General features: G+C 43.4%; 1 protein-coding gene across 1 annotated transcript; it reads right to left on the reverse strand.

The window, feature by feature from the left end:
- Positions 1 to 241: 241 nt before the first annotated feature.
- On the reverse strand, positions 242 to 6,162 carry LOC146886902 (uncharacterized). The gene is made up of 12 exons (XM_085671927.1): positions 5,707 to 6,162; positions 5,473 to 5,598; positions 4,700 to 4,832; positions 3,217 to 3,323; positions 2,903 to 3,087; positions 2,066 to 2,201; positions 1,840 to 1,963; positions 1,238 to 1,770; positions 1,058 to 1,150; positions 836 to 1,011; positions 372 to 443; positions 242 to 266 (listed from the first exon to the last, which is right to left on the reverse strand). The coding sequence occupies exons 1-12, from the start codon at positions 6,160 to 6,162 to the stop codon at positions 242 to 244; spliced, it is 2,166 nt and encodes a 721-aa protein (XP_085528053.1).
- Between the last annotated feature and the right edge of the window lie 4,721 nt (positions 6,163 to 10,883).

Genomic DNA, 10,883 nt, shown 5'->3' on the forward strand with positions numbered 1-10,883 from the left:
GAGCCCCCTTCGCCTAGGTGAGGGCTCGAAAAGGGGAACAGTAGCCTCACGCGGGATCTCGCTTAGGCGAGACCCCTCTCGGTTGGGCGAGATGCTCACTCGCTCAAGAGCAACGTGGGTCGCCTGAGCGACCACTCGCGTGAAGTAGCTTGGGTGAGCCTTTATTGATCTCGCCTAGGCGAGACTTGCTCATTTAGGCGAGAAAACACGTGCTCACCACTATCCTCTCGTGCACAAACACTCAACAGGTCACAAATGGCTCAATACTGCCATACACAGGTTCGCATCAACACACCAAGCATATTAAAATGATGAAATAGTAGCACAATCAGCACAACACAAAAGAAAGGGCGAACCCTAGCCTCCAGTACCTGGAAAACAAGCTAGCGGAACACTCCGACACGCACATAGTGAGCACGACTGTCCTAAGGATGGCCAAAGAGCTAGAATAAACGGTAAAACAGAAAAAAGGAACGAGTTACTACCAAACCCTAATGGTAAAAATGGAAATAGGCCCAGAAAAGGGGAATCATGAGCTGAGGAATGACTTAGGTGGAGCGGAAACCTGACTTGAGCTAGCTTGAAGAAGGTTGACAGCTAACCCTAACAGAGAGCTGCGACTGCTCAAAGGAGGCAAGGAGGAACATGTTTTCTGAAAATTGAATGAAAGAATGGAATTAGGGCAGATTAGGGTCTGAATCCCCATTGGGCCAACCCTTAGGCCCATTATATTAGGGCAACCCTTTTAATTTAGGGCAGAAAAGGAAAACGGAATTTAGTGGGCCTTACATTCTCCCCAACAAGAAAATTTTCAACCTCGAAAATGAAAACTTACCAGGTAAAAAGATGCGGGTGTGATTTCCTCACATCCTCCTCTAACTCCCAAGTAGAGTCACCAGTCCTCCGATCCCAGATAACTTTGACAAGATTGACCAGTTTTCCTCTACGTTCCTTAACTCGACTCTCCTCCAAGGCAATCGGTGGCACTTCCACAGTAAGATCCTCTCTGATCTGTATATCCTCAGATTCCAACACATGAGCCAGATCAAACACATACCTCCTCAGTTGACACATGGAACATCAGATGAAGGTTTGCCAATTGAGGAGGCAAAGCTATCTCATATGTCACTGGTCCAATCCTCCTAGAGATCTGATAAGGACCAAGAAACTTGGGCGAAAGCTTTCTTGAGCAGAGAGCCCTTCCCACGCTAGTGGTTCGGGTCACTCTCAAGAACACATGATCCCCAGTTGCAAACTCTAAAGGTCTCCTTCTACGGTCAACGTAAGCCTTCTGTCTACTCTGAGAAGCTTGTATTTTGCTCCTCACCATTCTCACCTTCTCGATGGTTTGTTCTAATAACTCTGGTCCAACAAGCACTGCCTCCCCATCTTGATACCAACAGAGAGGGGTCCTACACTTTCTGCCATAAAGAGCCTCATATGGCGTCATGCCAATGCTCACATGAAAATTGTTGTTGTAGGTAAACTCAATCAACGGTAACACTTCATCCCAAGCTCCCAAGTGATCCAGTATACATGTCTGTAATAAGTCCTCAAGTGACTGGATCGTCCTCATGGTCAACTTGGTTCCAAAAGCATCTTGTAAGGTTTGCCAAAATCGTGATGTAAACCGAGGATCCCTGTCTGATACAATGCTCGAATGTACTCCATGCAGTCTTACAATTTCCTTGATGTACAGTTGGGCCAACTTTGCCATGGACATCCTCAAGTTCATCACCAAGAAGTGAGCACTCTTAGTCAATCGGTCCACTATAACCCATATTGTATCATGCCCCCTAAAAGTCCGTGGCAAATGGGTCACAAAATCCATGGAGATACTGTCCCATTTCCACACTGGTATCTCCAAGGGTTGTAGATTCGCACCGGGTCTTTGATGCTCCACCTTCGTCTTCTGACATGTCAAACAAGCGGATACAAATTGTGCAACATCCTTCTTCATTCCCTGCCACCAGAAGGATTCCTTGAGATCCTGGTACATCTTAGTCATGCCAGGATGCAAGCTAAGACGACTCTTATGCCCTTCCTCAAGGATTAACCTTTTTACCTCAGCATCATCAGGTATACACACTCTGCTCTGTAACCGCAGTATGCCATCATTACCCAAAGCAAAATCCTTTGCCTCATCTATCCCAAGTTGTTCTCGTACTCGGTTCAAGCTGACATCCAATAGTTGCCTCTCCCTAATTGAATCCAAGAAATCATTAGATATAGTTAAGGTACTACACCTAATGGACTCGGACCCAACTTCACCTGCAACTTCATATCTCTAAACTGCTCTAGTAGTTCCACCTCCTTAATCATAAGGTGTGCAGCATGTACAGTCTTCCTACTCAATGCATCAGCCACTACATTCACCTTCCCCGAATGATATAGCAGTTCAAAATCATAGTCCTTCAGGAATTCCATCCACCTCCTCTGCCTCATGTTCAGCTCCTTCTGATCAAACAAATACTTAAGGCTTTTGTGGTCGCTGAACACCCGAAACTCTGCACCATAAAGGTAGTGCCTCCAGATCTTCAAGGCAAATACTATGGCCGCCAACTCCAAGTCATGAGTGGGGTAGTTTCTCTCACGCACCTTGAGTTGTCTCGAGGCATATGCCATAGCCTTCTTCTCGTGCATCAACACACAACCAAGTCCGAGATGGGAGGCGTCACAATAGACCTCGAAAGGCTTCCTAACATCCAGGATCACTAGTATCGGAGCGCTGGTCAATCTTCTCTTCAGCTCTTGGAAACTTTCCTCACACTTATCTGTCCAAGTGAAAGGTTGGTCCTTCCGTGTGAGTTGCGTCAGGGGCGCCACTATCTTGGAGAATCCCTCAATGAATCTCCTATAGTAGCTTGCTAAACCCACGAAGCTCCTGATCTCTATTGCTGACTTGGGACTTTCCCACTTAACCACTGCCTTGACCTTTGCCGGATCCACTACAATGTCGTGCGCAAATATTACATGGCCCAAAAACTGAAGTTCATCCATCCAAAACTCGCATTTGGACAACTTGACATACAATTGCTTCTCCCTTAGGACACTAAGCACCAACCTCAGATGTTCAGCATGCTCCTCCTGAGTATTAGAATATATGAGAATGTCGTTTATGAAGACCACGATGAACTTATTTAAGATCAGTCTGAAAATCCAGTTCATGTAGTCCATGAACGCAGCCGGAGCATTGGTCACACCAAAAGGCATAACCACGTACTCATAGTGGCCATATCTGGATCTAAAGGCCGTCTTCTGCACATCATCGGCCTTCACCAATATCTGATAATATCCTGACTGTAGATCTATCTTCGAGAACACTGATGACCCATGCAGCTGATCCATCAAGTCATCAATTCTCGAGAGAGGGTACTTATTCTTGATTATCATCTTCTTCAACTGCCTGTAGTCCACACACAGACGTGAACTCCCGTCCTTCTTCTTCACCAACAACATTGGTGCTCCCCAAGGCAAAGTACTGGGTCAGATGAACTGCTTCTTCATCAGCTCCTCAATCAGTTTTTTGAGTTCCACCTACTCCGCTGGAGCCATACGGTATGGAGCCATCGATACTAGGTCGATTCCTGGTACTAGATCGATAAAGAACTCTACCTCTCTATTGGGAGGCCACCTGGTAGACAGATTTTGTCGCCTAAACTGTTCCAAACAAACTGAATTAATCACCCTTTACTAATGCAGTATAAGGATCAACTCAGGTCAGTCCAAGGATGGAGTCAATGCAATGAGTTCATTGATTGTGTTGAAAGATAGATTTTTGAGGATTTTCAGAAGTAAGAACAGAAAGTAGTAATAACTAAAATAATTAAAATGCAATTAACACTACATACAGACTGTGAAACTAGAAAACAAAAATGCAACTAAACCAGGACTGTGAAATGAGCTCTGTAACAGTCAAACTAAGGTGCAATGGAAATTGAAAATAAAATAAAAAAAACCAAGAGAAAAAAAAAACAAGTACTATGCAGTCAATTTAATGAAATCACAAATGCAACATCAAAACAGAATTTAACTAAAAAGAGAAATGTGTAACAGAGAACAAAATAGGTACTACTTTCAGTAAAACTGGGAAAATAAAAAGGCAAGATTGGAATGTAAAGTGCAGCACAGATTAAGTGAAATGCATGATCAAACTAAACTGTAAAAGTAGATATCAAAAGAAAAGCATCAACAAAATAGCAAGTTCTCCAATCCAGTGCTCAAAAAGATGAAAAAGGCAGTAAATAGCATGGTAAAACAGTGCAGAACCAGTGGTCGAAATAGTAGTTCAGAAAATCAGAGATTAACACTGGATTGGAGTTCATTGTGCAAAGTCAACCATTGATCTCAGCACTACTAGATAAAACACATACAAACCTAGAATGTAGCACTAAAAATGAGGTGAAGATCAAGAAAATCAGAGGCAATGGAACAGTGAGAAATAAGTATAATACGAGGGACTATGGCTACCCGAGAGTAAGATTACTTCGTTCCTAAACTGGAAATTGCAATAGAAAGCTAGAAGAAATTGATGAACATTCATTCTCATAGCATAAGAAAAACTTCAGAGAAAAAAATTGAAAAGCTACCCGAGTGTATTAACCATTACACTCTTCCACTGAAAAGAAAATTGCACAAAAGCTTCGAGAAAAACTGAGTTACATGCGTTGCTATTTTCTTTTTCTTAATTCTGAAAAACGAGAAAACTGTGTAAAGATGAGGTCTCTCTGTGTCCCTTCTTTTTTCCATTTCAGCCCCCTCCCCTCTGCACCAAATTGCCTCTCCAATTTCCTCCCAACATTCTGTCCCCCAAAAGCTGCCAAAAGCTGATCCTGCTTTTTCAGTATGTGTGCTGCCAGTCCAAACAGAATTTTTCTTCTGTTTTGTCTGCTGATGTGGCAATGATGGCCAACCCTAGATCAGCTCCCTTTTTTGGGCTATTCCATGTGCAGAGAAGAGGCCCATTAGGTGAAGAAAGGGTCTGCTCAAGGCTTTGCTAAATGCACCAAGTTTTCAACGAAAACATGAGGTGGTTTTTGCCTTTGTAACTGCTGCCATCTTCCAGAGGAAACTGCATCTCGCACAAAATTCCAAAAATTGCGTTCTACCACTTCAATTAAAGCTCTTTGAGTGTAGAATCCAACGCAACAAGAACCAACTCATTTGGACACCTGTAGAGAGAGTTATGATCAGAACAAGAAGCAAAGGTCAGTGCTGAAAAATTAGCGTTTTTCCGCCAGCGCCTAGCGAAAGAAGGATAGCGCCAGGCGGGAACGTGACAGTGGAAAATGATCCTTTAAGAAGCGCCGGGCGGTAATAAATACCGCCAGGCGATACTGCAGCTTTTGAAGACAACTTTAAAATATCACATTTTTAAGCTATGATGAAAGATAAAGGAAACTAAAAATGGCAAATGAGTGCAATAAGCTTCAATATGAAGGTATAGAAATTGAGTTATCACCACCCCGATACCTCGTCCGGGAACACATCCACAAACTCGTGCACCACCGGTATAACTAACATTTCTTCCTTCTCTACCTCCATATGAGCGAAGACTATGAAGCATTGTGCGCCACTCTGAATCTCCTTCACCACTCCCTAAGGAGATACAAACTCAGGCTCCTCTGAGTTAGGAAACAACAATCTTTTCTCTCGACAATCTATAAGAATTCGATTGGCAGAGAGCCAATCCATCCCTAAGATTACCTCCAACTCCTGTAGAGGTAAGCAGATTAGATTCACCTTGTACCTGCGTCCCTCTACCTCCACCGAACACCTAGCACATAAGGACGACGTCTTGACAAAACCCGACGCCGAAGTAGACATCGCAAGCTCACACTGCAGCTCGCACACCAGCAGACCCAAACGTTCCATACAAGCATTTGACACAAAGGAGTGTGTCGCTCCATTATCATATAACACACAACAACTAGCACCAGCGATCACACAATAACCAATAACCAAGTTACCTGAGCTTGCCGCCTTCGTCCCTGTCATGTCGAACACCCTGCCCGTCGCCTGAGGCTTGTTGCCTTTGTCCCTCTGCTGATGCTGGTGGGGTGTCTGAACTGGAGGCTGTGTCACTGCCCTAGCAATGGTGGGACAGTCCTTCCCAAAGTGGCCTTCCTTGCCACAGTTGTTGCACCGGCAGTAACACTCCATACACGGGCAAGCGTTCCTCAGGTGAGGGCATCCACATATATAACACTGTACTCAGCCCTACTAGGGAGGGAAACTCCTAGAGCCCTAAGACTGAAGGTGGGGTCTATCATATTGCCTCCTCCGCTCCTCATGTCTGGGTTTGGACCCAGATGGTCCACCAATCCTCTGTGGTTCCTGTGGCTGCTGAGGGCGCTGACCTTCTACTTCATGTTTCATCTTCTCCATCGCTCTGGTCTTCTCTACCAAAGCGGCAAAGTCCTTAATGGATAAGGGAGCCACCATCAAACGAATATCACCGCGGACACCATTCTCAAACTTGCGGCATCTCCATTCCTTGTCGAGCTGTAGAGTGTAGAAGCGTTTGAGGTGTTTGAACTTCTCAGCATACTTAGTCACCGATTTCCCTTCCTGAGTTAACTAGAGGAATTCCACCTCTTTGGCATACCTCACGCTGCTGTTGGGAAAATACTCTGAGAGGAACTTCCCCCTGAAAGCCTCCCATGTGACGACTCCTCCCTCTCCTCCATGATGGACTTCATGCAAATCCACCAATGCTTCGCCTCACCGGTTAGCATGTATACAACAAATGATAATCGATTCTCTACCGGGCACATCTTCGCATCGAAGATCCTCTCTATATCCTTCAGCCACTGGTCTACTGCATCTGGGCTGACTCTACCGTGAAATTTCACCGGATGATGCTTCAGAAAATCTTCTAGGCTCCACTCCCTAACTATCGGTTGTGGCTCGGGACCAAAAACAGGTGCAACTGTCCTGTTCTCTTCCAGCTGCCGGAGGGCTTCCATTTGTTACCAATGAGCATCCTCAGTAGCGACCCTAGCAGCCCCCATCTGCTGCATCACTAGCTGTTGTTGCTCGAGCGACGCTATCTGTTGCTGTGTCATAGTAGCTACCATCGCCTCTATTGCCCTAAGATATCGGGTATGTCACCATTAGAGGATTGTGGAGTCTTACGAGAATGTGCCATTGTTCATTGGCACACAGAAAATCACTTCGTTAGGCTTGATAAGACAAGAAATTTAACTGGAACACTCAGAAAGACATAGAGAAAGCTAAGCAGACATCCAAGTCCACAGACCTAAGGAATGACCGCTCCGATACCATAAATGTAACGTCCCATTTAATTAATAAGCGTAATTTAAAGAAACTCACGCACAAATAGTATAACAGCGCAGTTCTGGGCTATTAAACACAACCCCTACAAGATACTAGGAACACCACGATGCCAAAGCAAACTAGTTACAACATCCAACCGACAACCCCATCAAGATACAGATCTAGTCCAAGCGGACTATGCAGCGGAACCTTCATCACCCTGATTATTTCGGGGAGTTCTCACCTCTACTCACATCAACAAGTTGATGATCATTGTAAAAGAAAATACCACACCACAGAACATACAACACCAATAGTAGGGTAAGCTAGAGTAGAAATCAATTATCATGCAATCACATACTATCACCCAATTCAAGCAGTATTTATAAATCACCCCACATGTTATGACTTTATCAAGCAATACACTAGACCCTGACTCGACTCATCTGGATATATATAATCTGGTCGGATTCAGCGGATGCTTGCACTTGTGGTTGATACCTCTGCTCACCCCCGAGCTGTGTTACAAGTGTTACGATGAATCAATACCTCACGCATAAGGTTAGCCCTTAATGAGTTTTAGGCCTCCTGTTACTCTCACCACAAGAGTCAGTCCCTTTATAACCAATCCCTTTCAGGTTCCAGATCAATCCATACCAATTCATCATACTCCATCCATGAATATACCATTCCAACTCATCTCGTTACCATTCCACTTTAATACCAACCTCTTCATTAAGATCACATGCTAAGTTCATGTCAAACCCATTATTCACAATTCATGAATCACATCACTCATGCATATTTATTTGTCTCATGCATTTAACAAAATAGTCAAATCCAAGCAAGCATTAACAATTCAAGATTCAAGGAAACAATCACACATCACACTACCTCACTCGGCTCCTCGCTCAGGCTGAAGGGTCTCGCTCAGGCGCGAGGCTCTGGCTCAGGCAAGAGGCTCTAGCTTAGGCGAGCCTCCTTCGCCTAGGAGAGGGCTCGAAAAGGGGAACAGTAGCCTCACACGGGATCTCGATTAGGCGGGACCCCTCTCGCTTGGGCGAGATGCTCGCTCGCTCAACAGCAACGTGAGTCACCTGAGCGACCACTCGCGTGAAGCAGCTTGGGCGAGCCTCTATTGATCTCGCCTAGGCGACACATGCTCGCTTGGGCGAGGAAACCAGTGCTCACCATTGTTCTCTCGTGCATAAACACTCAACAGGTGACAAATGGCTGAATACTACCATACACAAGTTCGCATCAACACACCAAGCATATTAAAATGATGAAACAGTAGCACAATCAGCATAACACAAAAGAAAGGGCAAACCCTAACCTCCCGTACCTGGAAAACAAGTTAGCGGAACACTCCGACATGCACACAGTGAGCACGATTGTCCTAAGGATGGCCAAAAAGTTGGAATAAACGGTAAAACAGAAAAAAGGAACGAGTTACTACCAAACCCTAACGGTAAAAATGGAAATAAGCCCAAAAAAGGGGAATCATGAGCTGAGGAATGACATACGTGGAGCAGAAACCTGACTTGAGCTATCTGGAAGAAGGTTGACAGCTAACACTAGCAAAGAGTTGCGACTACTCAAAGGAGGCAAGGTGGAACGTGTTTTCTGAAAAGTGAATGAAAGAATGGAATTAGGGTAGATTAGGGTTTGAATCCCTATTAGGCTAGCCCTTAGGCCCATTACATTAGGGCAACCCTTTTAATTTAGGGCAGAAAAGGAAAAAGGAATTTAGCGGGCCTTACATGGTGTAGGTTATTAAGGAGAATAGAAGTTGCACTACCCAACCCACCCCAAATGGAGAGCATCCCATAAAACCTGGACACCCATATGCGGCCACAGAACGACATTTGGAAGCCCCACCTACACCAACTTCGGACAATCCACTGATTCGTGCATCGCTCGAAGCATACTAAGAAAATGGTGGTACTCAACCTCAAGGATATGGTCACAATTCAGCAACAAAACAACAACATGAACAATACTCATACACTTATGCACACCCTTCAAAGTCTCATTCATTAAATACAAAAGATAAAAGAATCAACATAAAGACAAGGTCAAGCTTCTCTACCTTGATTGGTTCTTCCAACCTGTGTTTCTCTTGCAGCCTCTTCCTTCCCTCCCCCGGGTTATCTCTGCTTTTAAATCTCCCATTTTCTCTCCTCTCCCAAAAACCCTAACCTTAACCAATAAATATTTCTTCCATTTTGTGTTATTTGACATTTGGTTAAGATTCAAAAAATTTAAACCCATTTGTTTTTCCTATTATCATGTGGCAGCAATGAGAGTGAGAGAAAAAAAATAGTGATACAATGATCCTCATCATTTAACCCTTTTCTTACCCCATGACGTGTTCCCATGACGTGGCTTTATGATTTTAAGTTGAAAAATGATATAGTAACAACCAAAAAGTGACAACTTCTCTCACAACTTGACCTTGCAAGGTTTTTTTAATTTTTTTTTACACAATTTCCACATTGACCATGTTTGTCAAAGACAGCGCGCGAGAAAGGGAGGTTGATTCGTGACAGAAGTGGGTAAAGAGTAAGGAGAGAGAATAGTGGAGCTCGTGAGAGAAGTGGAGAGCAATTTCTTCTTTCTCCATCCCTCAGGTTTGTTCTTCCTCCACCCTCCAAGTTTTTTCTTCCTCCATCCTCCAAGTTTGTTTTTCCTCCCTCCCCCAAGTTTCTTTTCGACGGGGTTGGTGATTTCTCTGTTGGTGGTGCACAAAAAATATTTGGTTTACCCACTGCAACAAAGTCCTGGTATTTCGTGTTGTTTGTGGAAATGAGGCCTTTTTGTTTCGCTTTTTGGAGAATATTTGATAAAGTTTGGATTTTTTTTGTTATAGTGTTGTTGAACAGCGGAAGAGGAAGGTCTATTGTTGAAAAGAATCACTCTGAATCAGAATCTAAAGGATTGGTCTTTTTCATTGTGTTGTGGCTCTACATTGGTGAAGAGGTAAGCAAAGCCATTGTTGAACCCAACCCATTATGGGAAGTGGGGTAAGGTGTAACACCCCAAATTTGGGATGTCACGGAACATTAGAAAATTTTTGCATTTAGTGGAAAAAAGAATTAACATTGAAAATGTACTAATAAAAACTTTTAACTTAATTTAAATTACATAGTTCAAACTGTCACTTTATCAAAAACATCAAATAACATTTGCGATCAAAAGAAAATTACATAATTTTTAGTATCTGATTTCAAATAACTAAATATATTATAAAAACTCCCGAGTCTACCCCAGCCTCTCGTCCATCTACTCCATGCCAAGATTATCTACAATATCATCTGCTCCTGTATAACACACACGTTAAACGATCATCGCACATACAACAAACACACAAACAAACAAATAGGGGTAAGCTAACCATAAACAATGATATTCATAAAAGAAATTTAGCAAATAAAACATGTCCAATAATACTCAATGTCGCATTCAAGTAACACGAAAACATTATGATCACAATCCATCCTTCGTTTGAACACACAAACCCGAAATCCAAACAATCATACTAAACCAAACATAGCATCACACATTCATCTTAAATCTTCAAATATAGTGATCATAATCAAGCT

This window comes from Vigna unguiculata, chromosome 4 (genome assembly GCF_037176805.1).
Source record: "Vigna unguiculata cultivar grain cowpea cultivar isolate G323 ecotype 2 chromosome 4, ASM3717680v1, whole genome shotgun sequence".
Taxonomy (NCBI): domain Eukaryota; kingdom Viridiplantae; phylum Streptophyta; class Magnoliopsida; order Fabales; family Fabaceae; genus Vigna; species Vigna unguiculata.

What these genes read in the sequence shown, in the direction of transcription:
- LOC146886902 (XM_085671927.1), bottom strand. Translation starts at nt 6,162, where the DNA reads ATGGAGTGTTACTGCCGGTGCAACAACTGTGGCAAGGAAGGCCACTTT. An exon ending in TACCTCTACAGGAGTTGGAG is followed by an intron (nt 5,599 to 5,706) that starts GTAATCTTAGGG and finishes GTATCTCCTTAG; the next exon opens with GGAGTGGTGAAGGAGATTCA. An exon ending in CATCTTTACACAGTTTTCTC is followed by an intron (nt 3,324 to 4,699) that starts GTTTTTCAGAAT and finishes ATGGGTCATCAG; the next exon opens with TGTTCTCGAAGATAGATCTA.